Raw genomic sequence first — 14,084 nt, forward strand, 5'->3', positions numbered from 1 at the left:
TAGCCTTCAGTGGCACCATTGAGAATAAGTTCACTGATAAACCAAAACCATAACCATAGGTATTTTCTGCTAACTTTGATCTACCAATGTTCCCCCAGCCCATTCTCCAGCACTGTAATTTACAGGCCACCTGGTTACAATGCTTCCTTTTTTGGTTAACCTAATATAATTGTCGATGAATATGAATGTGCTGTATATTTCTACTTCAAATTGGTAACTTTGACCTCTACTTAGAATCTGACCAAGAAAGGTTCATATACGAGTTTTCAAATCCTATCAATTCATCAGGCCTGGAAAAACCTGCACACAAACATAGGCACACCATCTGCTTGATACTGACATTTAAATTGGGAATCTCCGAGCAGACACTGGAGAAGCAATATTGGCCGAATCCCAAACTTCTATCCTTGTTACTTTCACTGCTGAATAGATTATGGTTAGACATTATAGGGCTATTAATCACTTTTTTGTATCTCCCAAGGCTACTCCTTAGATTTATTTTGACATCTTGGCCAATTTACATGCAATCACAATGGTGTCTGGGGTATTAGTGCATAGATATCAACTAAAGACTGCATTGTTTTTCAGCTCTCCACGCTCCGTTTCGCCACCAGAATGAAATGTATCCCCACCGACTGTGTTGTTGTTGAGCAACTTGATCCTGAGGTAATTATCTTTTTATCTTACTCTAGTTTCTTCTTTGCAGGTTGCAGAGCATACAAGAGATACATGGTTTACCGTCAAAAAATGTCACAGTATAAACACTGAGCAGATGGAATATTGTTAAATGCATGTTTCCTAGGACATTTACATTTTCTGAATTGGACATTTTTATTGAAGAGCATATTTTTGAATATCCTGCTGTCTTTAGCAAGGTCCCCTGGGTCATTGCCTAATGTTGGCGATTAGTCTAAGTAGGTATATCTACAAAAGACACCAATGCTCGAAAAGTAGAGTTGCACATATGTCACCTTTTCCTTTATAGAAGAGGAGCATGGGTACTATACCTCTCAGGAAACATGAAGGAACAGAATTGGAGCCCCGCAGGAGGGGAAGGGAGTGTACGGTGTCAGTTGTGCAAGTGGGAGATACTATGGGAAAATAGCCTCTGAGTCTTGGTTGGCCATGACCCATGGGTTTGACGTCCTGAGGGAGTCATAGACAAGGATTACAGGGGAGTGATGAAACTACTTCTCATAAATCATTCCCCTATGCCATTTACAGTTGCTGAGTTTATTTGTAGGTGTACCCTTAATTCTGAGAGGACTGAACTTAACACTTGCTATCCAAGACATAGAGGGAAAGGGGCTTTGGCTACACCCACTCTTCACTTGACCCTTCATTAAGGAGCTTGCTCTGTCTTCTGAGTTTGCGGACGCCCAATGCAATGACATCTTCCTAAGAGAAGCTTTTGATCAAGTAATTACAGTAGTTTAAAAAAAAACATCTTTGACCTTTCTTGGTATGCAGGGAATACTATATTGTGGAACAAATAATACAAAAGGGGATGGGTTCACCTGATACCAACTACTGGCCACCCACCACTCCTTTTAGGAAAGGCATTTTAGAGGGCACTCTCTCCACATATCTTCATGGCTTCAGGGTATCACCAAAACTCAAGACCATGTTTTGAGCCATTTGTTCTTCCCCACTATCTTCAAAAATATCATAGCTGCTGTGAGATATGCCAGAATACATATAGGGCAGATGCAGGGAAGGCTTGTCTCCAACCCCTTACCATTATCTAGTTTCCATTTTTTTGGGATAGATATGGATATTATAGGTCCACTAAACCCTTCTAGGTTTGTTTGTAGATTCATGTTGGTTAATGTCGACAATGCATCCCGACACCCTGAATCCCTTCCACTAAAAACCAACACTGCATAACCATTTTTTTTAATTGAGTTTATTATTTTACAGTAACACACAACACAGACAACGAGGGCTTGTTAAAGGTACAATTTGTGCAATCATTGCAACCAATGTAATATCAGAAACATATAATAGAAACAGCAAGAAAACTAAAACACAAAGGGGGGGCGACCACCAAATCAGGATCGTAATGCGAAATGAGTATATAGCCAAGACCAACAAACAACCAAAACAAACACAGTATAACACCTGCTTGTTCCACCTCAGTCGGGAGTCCCAGGGATCCATGCCAGGGCCTGACCCTACTTCCCAGAGGCCCATATATGGGAGAGTCCCACATCAGTATGCAATCCCAATTTACCCTTCTATGGGGGCAGGTAATCTAAAGACGCTAACATCGCCTGTGTCAGGGCCTGCCCGGCGGCCACATTATCACTCATTTCTTTAATGCCCCTGTGAACCGCTCTGAACCAAACCAAGGTCTCCGCCATTGCCCATCTATACAAATCACTCCACCACACATCCACATTGGGACCCTCCTTCGCCTTCGAGGTCATAGCATTCCTGCGTTTGGCCAACACGCAGATCAAGTCTTTCATTCTGGTATTGTGTGCAGTGTGTTTCTTCCCGCCTGGGAACATCCCCAGGAGGCAGGCCTCAGGTAGCCAGGAATGCATCTCTATACCCACATAGCCACTTTGTCTGCAATTGCTCCCCAGTACCTCCGAACCACCGGACAACTCCAGACTCCATATCTGCTGTGCTGTCCGCACATCTAGGGCAGACCTGCTGCAACCAGGTCTGCCCTAGATGCTACGGGCTCTGCAGCCAGGCCTGAGGGATCAGGCAGGACTTTGATCTACTGATATGTATGCCTGAAACCTCAGCAAATCGGTCTGTCACATTGAGAAGGTGTTGTAAGTTGTCTTCTGGGTATGTAATATAGAGGAGCATGTCATCTGCGAATAATGAGATTAGATGACGAACCCCATCCACCCAGATGCACGCCTCCAGATATTCAGACCTAAGAAAGACTGCGAGTGGCTCCAACGCTAGGATAAACTACATCGGGGACAACGGGCAGCCCTGCCTAGTGCCGTTCCCGGGCACCCACCCCTTGGAAATCTGTCTGCCTGTACGCACCCTGGCGGTGGGACCCGTGTACACCAGGTGAACCCACTGCAAAAAACCATCCCCAATGCCAAAATGGCACAGTGACTCATACAGCCAGTCCAATCGGACCGAGCCAAAGGAATTAACAGCGTCTAAGGACACCACTGCACACTCCAAATCCGAATTCCTAGTACCATCTATAATATGATGCAGCCTCCTGAGATTCCATCTGGTGTTCCTGCCGGGCACATACCCGGTCTGATCTGCATGTATCAGGAAGCCTATCACTCTCTTCAGCCTGAATAGGGCCGTAAGAACCTTGCAATCTTGGTTGACCATAGAAAGGGTCTGCATGAGCCGCATTCCAACGGAGGCTTATGTGGTTTTAGCACAGGGGCAATTATTGATTCCTGCAGGCTTCCAGGCAACTTCCCCGTCTCATATGCCTCCTCAAGTGTCTCAAAAAGCCGAGGAGCCAGCCTTTCTGCATATTCCTTAAAAATTTCCCCGGGTATGCCATCCGCTCCTGGGGTTTTGCCCGTCTGCAGTTCCTGTATCACCGCCAATAGCTCTTCAACTGAGAGCGGGGTATCTAACATCGCCCTCTGATATAGCTGGGGGCGAGGCACTTCTCTGTAAGACAGGACTTTGGCAATGTCAGTGCCCCATACCACCGCTCCAGATGAATACAGAGTCTCATAGTATTTAGCAAAGAACATATTGATCTCCTCCTGGTCATGCCAAACTGCCCCTTGTTCAACACTAATAGCACTAATAATTTCCCTCTTATCTTCTCTTCTACATAACCATGCCAACAGCCTCCCTGGTTTATTTCCCTCCGCGTGTAGTTTCCGTGTATATTCAGCTAAATCAAATTTACCCAACCTGTCCCGCGCCGCTATACACTGGTACCGCAGTTCAGTCAGGTCCCCACCTTCCCGTCCCCACAGCCCTCTCCTCTGCCAATTTTAGTCTCCCCTCCATAACCATGAGAGAATCCAGCATCCCTTTCGGAGCCCCCCCATTTTGCCTATCGCCTCACCCCGCACCACCGTCCTGAAAACTTCCCACAGCGCGCCCGTCCCCCACACTGCCACTATTATTGTAAAAAAATGTCAATCGCCCCACCAAGAGGGTTTCGAAAAGTGTCATCTAGCAGAGCCTCTGCCTGCAGCCTCCAGGTAGGGATCGGGGTTCTGCGCGATCGTCTCCACCACATGGCCATTAATGGTGCGTGATCAGAAAGGACCCTGACCTCAGAGGTCACCTCAGTAGAATTCTCCCAGGACTCCCTGTTAGGGAGATTTATCATTTGTATGCTTCATCCCCTCTCCTAGTGGGACCCCCAGTACTTTTTTACTGGACTTCTGGACCTTTTTCTATCAAACCTGAATGAGTGAAGCCTTTTTCCGCTCTGCTTTTGGAACTCTATTCTTTGTAATCTACCTGCATTATGGAGTCTGTCTGCTCCACAGCTCTTAAAGGCATCTTGTTTTACTACTTCAGCACACAGCTCCTTATGGCCAGTGTTGCTGGGGATCCTTAGGGTCCTCCTTTAAGATTATTCTTGTATATCCTCAAGTAACTACAGTTCTTGAGGATAGAAAGATACTTAGTATCTCTCCCAAAAACTCTATAGTCTGAGAGATTGGCCACACACCACCTTCAGTGGCTTGCCAAAGGGATACTTAGTATCCCCCTTCTCTCTGCTCCTGTGACTTTTAGTCACATAGACAATCACCTAGTTATGGCTGGTGGCGGGGGAGGTGTTCTACCAACTATTATGTATTTGTTATACCGCAGGCGATGTCCATAGCCATGGTAGTGCACAATAGGGGCACTCAGGTACCAACTTGGGGCCTCCCTTCTTTTTTCACCATTAGTAGTGTGGTTGTTCTTTGTTAGCCCTTCTTCTACTATTCTAGGAGGGGCAGGTCTGTGTGTGTGTTTTGCCTTTGGCGGGAACCTGTCGGTATCCCCGTCTAGGCTCCAGAGTGTCTGGGCAGGCAGGAAGTTGGGGAGGCGTCTGCCACCCACCTGTCCTTTGTCTGCCAGAGTGCCTGAATAGGTCCAGCTCCCACAGTGGGTCTGGCTGTCCTGATTGGACAGACAAATGCCCCTTTCTGTAAAATGCTGAGAGAGATTTCAGAGGAGTGTGTGTGTGTGCTGGAACTGTATAGAAGGTGAGGCTTCTGGAGTGTAAAGCAAGTCAACCACAGGAAACAGAAGTAACCAAAGAGGAAGGTGACCAGAGACACCTGCAGACCCTTTGCAACACCGTGAAGCGACCATTGCTGTCCGACCCCGTTTTCTATGCAACAGAGGAGCTCCAAAGAGGACAACGCCTTCCTTTTGGCTGGTGGGAGCAACCAGTCCCAAGACGAACTTTGAAATGTATTTATTTATTTATATTTATATAGCGCGCAGACAGTCCAGGGACATTGAGGCGCTATTACTTGTAAGAGCTTAGTTACAGAGGTACAGGAATGGTAGCAGTCGTTGATACATTATAAATACTACAGACATAATTCTATCATTACAGCTTATGCAATTGGTCATTACATTACAGCTTATGAATAGGTCATATGTATAGTATTCATGCTGCTATGAGGGACCTTATGTGAAGAGGATGGTTTTCATAGCTTTACGGAAAGCGATGAGGGAGGCCTCACCTCGGATTGTGGGAGGTAGGGTATTCCAGTGTGTGGCTGCAAGATATGGAAAGCTGGATCTGCCCGCTCTGTCTCTTTTTACTAGTGGCACATAGAGCATGTTGGTGTAGGGTGATCTGGTTGGCCTTGTAGAGGAGATGGGGTGGATCCTTTGTGAGAGGTAAACAGGAGCAGTGAGGTAAATGCACTTGTGGGTCAGTGTAAGAGCTTTGATGACGATTCTTTCCTTTATTGGGAGCCAGTGGGCTAGTTTTGTGGCCTCCGAGATGTGTTCTCTTTTAGCAATGCCTTGGTCTGCACGGAGAGCATTATTCTGTATGACTTGTAGCCTCTCCAGGTTTTTATTGGAAGTTCCTAGAAAGAGTATGTTGCAGTAGTCTAGCCTGGACCCAGTGATGGCTCTGGCTATGTTTGTGCAGTTCTCTTTGGAGAGAAAGGGCCTGACTGTGTTGATTAGTTTAGCGTGAAAAGCAGCTGAGGAGGCAGTGCGTTCACTTGTCTGTCCATGGATAGGTTGGAATCCAAATAGACTCCAAGAGTTTTGAGACAGATATTTTGATGGTGTCGATGGTGAAGTGACTGAATTGGGAGTCTAGTTTTTTTAGCGTTTCGGGGTAATCTACCAGTAGGAGTTCGGTATTGTTGGAATTGAGGCATAGTCCATTGTCTGCCATCCAGGCTTGGATGGTGTTGTAGAGGTTGGTAAGGGTCAAGAAGTCAGAGTGGTAGTTAGCAGTGAGGATGAGGAGGATCTGGGTATCGTCAGCGTAGTTGGTGTAGGAAATACCCATAGCGTTGAGGATGAGGAAGAGGGGTCGTGTGAAGATGTTGTAGAGGGTGGGGGAGAGTTAAGAGCCTTCGGGCACACCAGAGTATGAAGGTGGGTGAAGCGGAGGCTAGGTCAGAGAATACTTGCATGGTTCTGTCTTGTAGGAAGGAGGTGATCCATGCTGTTGCGTCAGGGGAGAACTTGGCAGTGGAGGAGAGGTGGTGGCATAGGACGTCATGATCTACAAGATCGAAAGCCGCAGATAGGTCAAGAAGTAAGAGAAGTGCTGGTTTGCCCATGTCTCTGGCATCGTCCATCTGGTTTTTCAGGTCAAGTAGGGCGGTTTCAGCCCCCTGTCTAGGGTAGAAACCAGATTGACGGAATCCCAGTAGTTTGTTATCTTCAATGAAGTGCTGAACCTGCAGATAGGCCGCTTTGTCCAGTATTTTGAGGAGGACTGGGACAGTGGTGGTGGGTCTATAGTTGTTAGGGGATATGGGATCGAGAGTTGTTTTTTAAGAGAGGGCGGACCCAAGCTCCCTTGAGGGAGGCAGGGACTTTCCCTGTGGCAAAGAAGGAATTGACAAAGGCTGTCAGGAAGGGAGCTAGTGCTTCAGGACAGTCCTTGATGATGGTGGCTGGGCATACATCACCTTTACAGTTAGAGGGTTTGATATTCCTCATTATGTTGATGATGTCTTTTTCTTGTATGGATTTGAAGGAGAAAGGTTGGGGGGGTCAGAGGCTGGTGGTGGGACAGGGATGTGCGTATTAGGCAGGGCTTGTTTAATGTCTAGTATTTTGTTTTGGAGAAGGCTCAATTTGGTTTGCATGGCCGTTTGTATTTCATCGCACCAGGCTTTGTCTTTGGTGAAATTCTGGGGGGCGGGAGTGGGAGTCTCTAGCTCCCTGAAGATGGTGAAGATTTCTTTTGTGCTAGATTGGGCTTCCGAGATTCTGGATTGAAAAGATTTGGCCTTTGCTAGGGTGATTGCCTTTTTGTATTTGGTAGAGCGGGCTTTGAAGATCAACTTATCTTTGTCAGGGTGTGACGTTTGCCACTGTGTAAGTGCAGCCTTTTTTTCGTTGCGGAGTATGAGAAGGTCTGGGGTAAACCAGGAGTTGGAGTGGGAGGTGGGTTTGGATTTCCGGGGTTTAAGTGGGGCAAGGGAGTTGATAGCTGCTTTGATGGCAACATCATAGGCTGTTGCAAGTGTTTCTGGGTCTGTGGAGAAAGGTGGTCTGAAGGCTGGGCCTTGGAGGAAGGGCATTAGCCTTTCCTTAGTGAGTTTCCGGGAGCTTCTTGCGAGGCAGGGAGGCAGGGGTTGGGGTGAAGGAATGGAGGGGCTGGTGGTAAGGATGCTAAAGGTGATGAAATGTTGGTCAGACCATGGGGTGGCAGTGTTTCCAGTGATGATGAGTGGGCAGTTATGCTGTGCGATCCAGTCGAGAGTTCTGCCCTGGGTGTGGGTTGGGCTAAAGATGGTGTTTTTGTACCCTAGTGTCTTGAGGGCTGAATCAAGGGATATGGCTGCTGAGTCCTTGCTGTCCAGGAGGCCTAGGTTGACGTCCCCAAGGAGAATGGCTTTCAAGTGTTTTTTAAGGTTGTCAGAGAGGAGGTGGATGAGATAGGCTTGAAAGTCTTCTGTTGGGCCTGGAGGTCGATAGACAGTGTGAACAGCAATGGTACAATGGGGAGAGAGGTTGATTTTGACTTGGAGGTAGTCGCTGTTGTTGTGCAAGAATTTCTCTATCTTTCTAATCGAGAGGCAGTCTTTGGCAATGATTGCTACACCTCCCCCTTTAGAGAGGCGATCTTGTCTGGTGATGGAGTAGCCAGAGGGCAGTGCAAGGGAGAGCACAGGTCTGGAGGCCTCATGTAACCAGGTTTCTGAGATCATGAGCAGATCGAGTTTGTGGGTAGTTATGATATCGTGGATGTCCAGAGCGTGTGCATTGATGGACCTAGCGTTGATCATGGCGCCTTTGAGATGGGGTTCTGTAACGGCTGGGGGGGGGGTCCATGGGGAGAGAGGGTGAGGTGGTGGGCGTGGTCCTGCTGGGGAGGTAGAAGAATTGCAAAGCACCAATTTTCCAATGCTTTCATCAGAGACGCTTTCTTGCATATTCACGACACGGCGACCGGGCCTTCCATGAGGAGGGGCACAGCTGTGTGTGCGGAGCACGCTGCGGCTGGGGCACCGAAGGAGATGTTGTGTGCAATGATCAGCTGATCCAGCTGAATGGATGGTGGCACTCGCAGTGGAGCAAATGAGCCATCTCCCAAGGTCTTAGGAGCTTCCAGAGCAGTGGAACCAGCAGGGACCTGCTGCCCATTTCGAGTGCATCGTTGTGTAAAGGCCAAATCCATCCAAATCTTTGCTGAACCCGTAAGGACAGAGATCTGATCCAACTCACGATAGAATATCACTCCGTACACTAGTCATAACCCACAAATTTCTAACAAACTCTGCCCCTAAATACCTATCAGACAAATTCAACAAACACCAACCAGTCAGACCTACTAGAGGTCTGTATTCGCACCGCCTTACTATCCCGAGGTTCAATCTAAACAGAGCTGGAGGAGCCAGCTTCCCAGTACTAGCTGCCAAACAGTGGAATGCCCCCCCTTTCCCCCTCACCATCAGATCAGAATCCTCTTTTTGGACCTTCAGAGCTAAAGAGTTCACTTTTCAATAAGGAACACTAACCATTGACTAATTTGCGTATCAAAATGTATGTGCCTGCTCAATCCTTCTGTATGTCTACTTGTAAAACTGTCTACTTGTAAAACTGTCAGCCTAGTACTGTCGCCTCAACTGTAACCTCTAGCGAAGCGTCCTCTGGCAAACCTGTTTTCCTGCCTGTATTATCTCAACCTTTGACCAGCCTGTAACTACCGGTCGACCCACACTTATTTGTTGTAATTCCTTATCATCTGCCTGTAACAATTGCTTAAGTTCTGGTGCCCAGTTACCTCAGGGTTCTGTGCGCGTTACAAATAACTAAACTAAACTAAACCCAATCCCCCTCACCAGAGTGTGGGACTGCAGTAAGCGAAGAAGATTGACTGGGCGATCTGTGTCCTTTGTTGGTGCTGCTGAAAAGGCACCAAAACCGCAGAGTGAACCAAGAAGTTGCTGAAAGTCGTGCAACAGGTCCCAACCTTGAGACTGCTGCTGAGAGGCACCGCCCATTGTCCTGCCTTTTGTCACCAGACCAAGAAATCTGTAGGTGGGGTCCAGAGCTGCCACAACACGGAGAAACCAACACAAACAATTTATTCAAACCAAAGGTTCTGTGGGGAAAAAGGTATTGCTTACCTGATTCCATGAAGTCGCTCCAGAGCTTTGGAGTACACGTAGAGGTGTCCAAGGCAAACCCCTCTTACCTCTGACCCAAGCCGCTGCTTGTGTCCCCTTCTCAAGTCTGTTTTAAGGTCTACTTTGTTAGTTGTTAAATTGCTGTTTCAATAACTTAAGACACTGGAAGAAATCTGCAGGAACTCTTCATAATTCGCTGTTTGTCAAGACTTCAAGCCTCTAGCTAAGGTTGTGTTTTTGAATTTAAAAGACTTGCCCGGTGAAGAAACCGTCTCTAGAACCTTGAACTAAGCTCATGTTGCACTAACCACTTATTTTCCTTCCTTTAAGTGACTTCTCTATATGTGTTTGCAAAGTTAATGCATTACTATATGACCTGTCGAAAACCACAAGAGTGCGCACTTACCGATAATACGATAACCTTGTCTTTTCCCTTTCTAACGTTGTTACAAATGTAACCGCGAACATACACAAAAGCGAAAGTGCCCTTTAAAGTGTATTCTCTTGTATTCCTAAGTGTTCTATCGTAAACGTCTGAAGTATTTAAAGTGATTCTGGTGTAAATATAATAAATATGTATCTTTTATATAAATATATGTGCAAGTGCTTCTTTGTTGTGCCTGTCTAGCTAAGATTCAGCGTGCTAAAAAAAAAAAAAAACTTTGACCCACATATACCCACTAATTACCGCCCCATCACAACAGTCCCCTTCCTATTAAACATACTCGACATGGTTGCTTACCTTCAAATTCAAATATTTCTGGAAGACCATGAACTGGTAGCGGCTTTGACAATCAGGTTTTCGGCCTCAACACCGAACCGAAACTGCCCTTATCGACCTGAAGACACAGGTCGATGAATTAAGAGACAGAAGTAAAACAGCCTTACTTTTACTACTAGACCTATTGGCTGCATTTGATCTTGTGGATCACAAGGTCTTATGCAGTCACCTGGACTCCGCAGCCCACGTCCCCAAAGAAGCCATTTGATGGATTGAGTCCTTCCTGGGTGACAGAACTATGAGGGTGTTCTCCCCATCTGCAGTGGCTGACCCCATCCCCATCACATGTGGTGTCCCACAGGGCTCATGTGTTTCCCCCACTCTATACAATATATTCACCAAGCCCCTCTCCGACGATCTGGACCTTCTGGGTATCACCTACACTAACTATTCAGATGATACTCAGATTCTCCTCCCACTTTCTGGGGATCATGTCTAGGACTGGGTCTTGGTGATAGAGTGTATCTCATCATTCAGGCATGGATGGCAACCCCTGGATTTTGCCTGAATGATGATAAAACCGAGCTTATCATCCTGGGTACACAAACCAACTTTAAGAAACTAGGCCAGGAGTATGCATCCTTCTTAATAAATGGTAACCTCATCAAGGTGGCCAAGGAGGTGAAGACTCTGGGGATTTACCTCGACTTCACACTCTACTTCGCTAAACAAGTAAATGCCATGGCCTCTGCCACGGCCTACACATGCAAGCTCATTAGGTCAGGCAAACCATTCTTGTCAGATGACAACTGCATGATTCTAGCCAGAGCCCTCATACTCTCCAGGTTGGATTATTGTAACGCCCTATATACATTGGGGCCAACAAAGCAACCATTCAGAGGATACAAGTCCTACAAAACAACGCCCTAAGAGCGGCACTCGGCGTGGCAAGAAGATCTCAAATTTCTGCCATCAGGCGCCATAATAATTGGCTCTCTACCCACAATAAAATCCTTCTAAAACCAGCTTCCCTCACCTATAAACCTCTCAACAACGCCACCCCCAGTTACCTTACCGATAGATTCCACAGGAAAACATCTATCAGGCCCATGAGACTAGCCCACACCAACTGCCTCACCATCCCAAGATTCAAGCTCTCCAAAATTGGGGGTTGCAGCTTCCCCGTCAAAGCGGCCCAACTGTGGAACTCCATGCCACACCCCATTAGGAAGACCAACCTTACCAGAATTTTAGACTGGCTTAAATCCACAGATCAGTAAATCCCACACATGCCTAGACTGTCCAGCCACATCAGCTCACCTCCATACTTCCTCCCATCTAGCTCCACTAGATCTGTATATAGAATGTATATATGTATATAATCTCCTTGTTGTATGTCAATGTATGATCATGATGCACCCACATTTGTTTTCTGTAACTTCTGTACTCAAGCTTCGCATATTCTTGTAACTGCTGCACCCTGATACCCCTGGGTCTGTAGCGCATTACAAATGATTAAACAAACAAACAAAAAAACTTACCTACAGCTCACATCTTCCTCCTAAAATAAGCCTGACTGCTCTGCCACACGACCAAGGTCCTGAGCTAGTACAGACTGATACTAAGAGTTTGGGATAGCTTACTAAAGTCACACTGCCCGTAGGACTTTAGTAAAAATTCCCCTAACAGTCCCATGAAGATATAATCTATTTGAGTGTGCACTCTGTGCTGGGCCAAAAAATACGAATAGGCCCTTTCCCCGACATGCATCGCCCTCCATGTATCTATCAACTCCAGGTCCTCCAGCAATCTCTTTAATGCTTTTGCAGGGGGTGCAGGCTCTTATATTTATCACCCCACCTATCAATTGCCGGGACTAGCGTGTAATTAAAGTCGCCCCAGATCCACAGGGCACCCTTATGATGGGACAGCCTCAGATAAGGTGAAGCAAAAAAAAAGCGTGGCGGTATGGTTAGGGAGTTCACAATACATACCTCCCTCCGCTCCAGGAACCCAAGAACCAACACCATTTTACCCTCATCATCACCTTTGGTTTCCAGAACCCTAAAGGGGAGAGTGGGTGCAATCCACACCAGTACCCCTCTATCAAAGGTGGAGTAGGGGGAGCCATACAACTGCCTGCGTCACTTCCCAGCAAGCTTATTCTGCCTGTCCCTCGTGAGGTGGGTCTCCTGTAATAGAACTACCCCCACTTCCATTCTACGCTAATATGCAAACATGCTGCGTCTCTTGATATAGCTATTGTCATGAACCTGTTTCCAAAACTTAATTTGGACAAAGTAAGTGTGAACCCAGTACCCAGACCGCAAAATGCATGAATTAACCTAGTACACAGACACCAAGATAGCCGCCAGGTTTGATGCAGGAAGACTATCAAGATGGAACCAGTGTCTGCCACTCAAGGAAACACTAAAGGCAGTGCAGCATTCCTGTTCCTATAAAAACTCCACCCAACTAGCGGCCCATACGTAGTGTTATTTTTCAAGTTCTCCAGCTTGCCACAATGCTTACTGTGCTCCAGCTGCCTTTCGCCTTGTTTGAGTTTCCTCCCACATCTGAGGAAGGAAGACACAGGAAAACAATAGTGAGCCCAGAAGCGCATCACGCTGTGGAAGAAAGACACAAGAAACCACAGTAAGACAAGAAACGCTTTGTTGTTGCTTTATTTACGCCTCCCCCTGGTATTACACGCGCACTGCACAAGCTTCATTGACATTAAGAAAGCAATCTGTGAAGGAACGGAGAGCCTCTCATTGCACAGCAGCCCCTCAGACCCTGCTGCATCCCTCGCATTACGCGCACTTGAACTTATCGGTAAAACACTGCGCAGCACCGCCACAGGCATCTATAAGTTCCCCTTCAGTGTTTTAGCAGCGGCCTCTTTCCATTTAGAGTTGTAAACTTGCAAGCACGGCATTGCAGACTTGACAGACATTAGAATCATAGACAACTTACCTGAAAGAGCCACTGGAATCTCCGGTCCCAACAGAGCTTTTCCCTGCAAGAAAGCAAAAGGGAAAACAAAGTCACCATCTTGAAGGAGTGAAAGGATTCAAAACAGTAAGGGTACAAATACTTTTAAGCTAGAAGAGACAGAAACTCATATGTGAACAACTATTCATGAACATTGTCCTTTGCAGATCGACCAGCTCTGCAAGGGCTCTCTCACCACTCTCTTCCCACCAAGTTGGTGTGCACCCACAGTAGTAATTCTGGTAAGCCCTTTAACAGCTAAATTGGGAAAGGTTATAGTTGGGCAGGAGGGGGTCATTTTGGTTCACACAATACTTAAGATTCTCTAATTGTTCCCTGCTACAGAGCCTTCTGTGAGCATCTGGGAGTCTAGAAAAGAGATACCAATTCACATAGCAATCCATCAGCTCTTCCACAACCACAAATCCTATCAAACCTTATCACTGGATGCAAGGGCAAGTGTGCTTAAAAGATGACACACGCGCCCTATCCATTCTCACTTGTGGCCTCCGCCCCATTCCAAACTCTAGGCACAAGCAGAAATAACAAACCCCCTAACCTTCCTCCAACTTCTGAACACCCCAGCCCACCCCCCAACCATATAATACTGGCCCAATAGC

The 14,084-nt window shown here is 46.7% G+C and overlaps 1 protein-coding gene across 1 annotated transcript in view; it reads left to right on the top strand.

Moving 5' to 3' along the window:
• KIF9 (kinesin family member 9) overlaps positions 1-14,084 on the top strand; it is a 1,188,236-nt gene that overhangs the window by 519,096 nt on the left and 655,056 nt on the right. The window contains exon 10 of the mRNA XM_069645790.1: positions 589-666. Coding sequence (XP_069501891.1) covers positions 589-666 — 78 coding nt within the window. The remainder of the gene's footprint in view (positions 1-588; positions 667-14,084) is intronic.

Source organism: Ambystoma mexicanum, chromosome 2p, assembly GCF_040938575.1.
Source record: "Ambystoma mexicanum isolate Mex_15411 chromosome 2p, UKY_AmexF1_1, whole genome shotgun sequence".
NCBI classification, from domain to species: Eukaryota; Metazoa; Chordata; class Amphibia; order Caudata; family Ambystomatidae; genus Ambystoma; species Ambystoma mexicanum.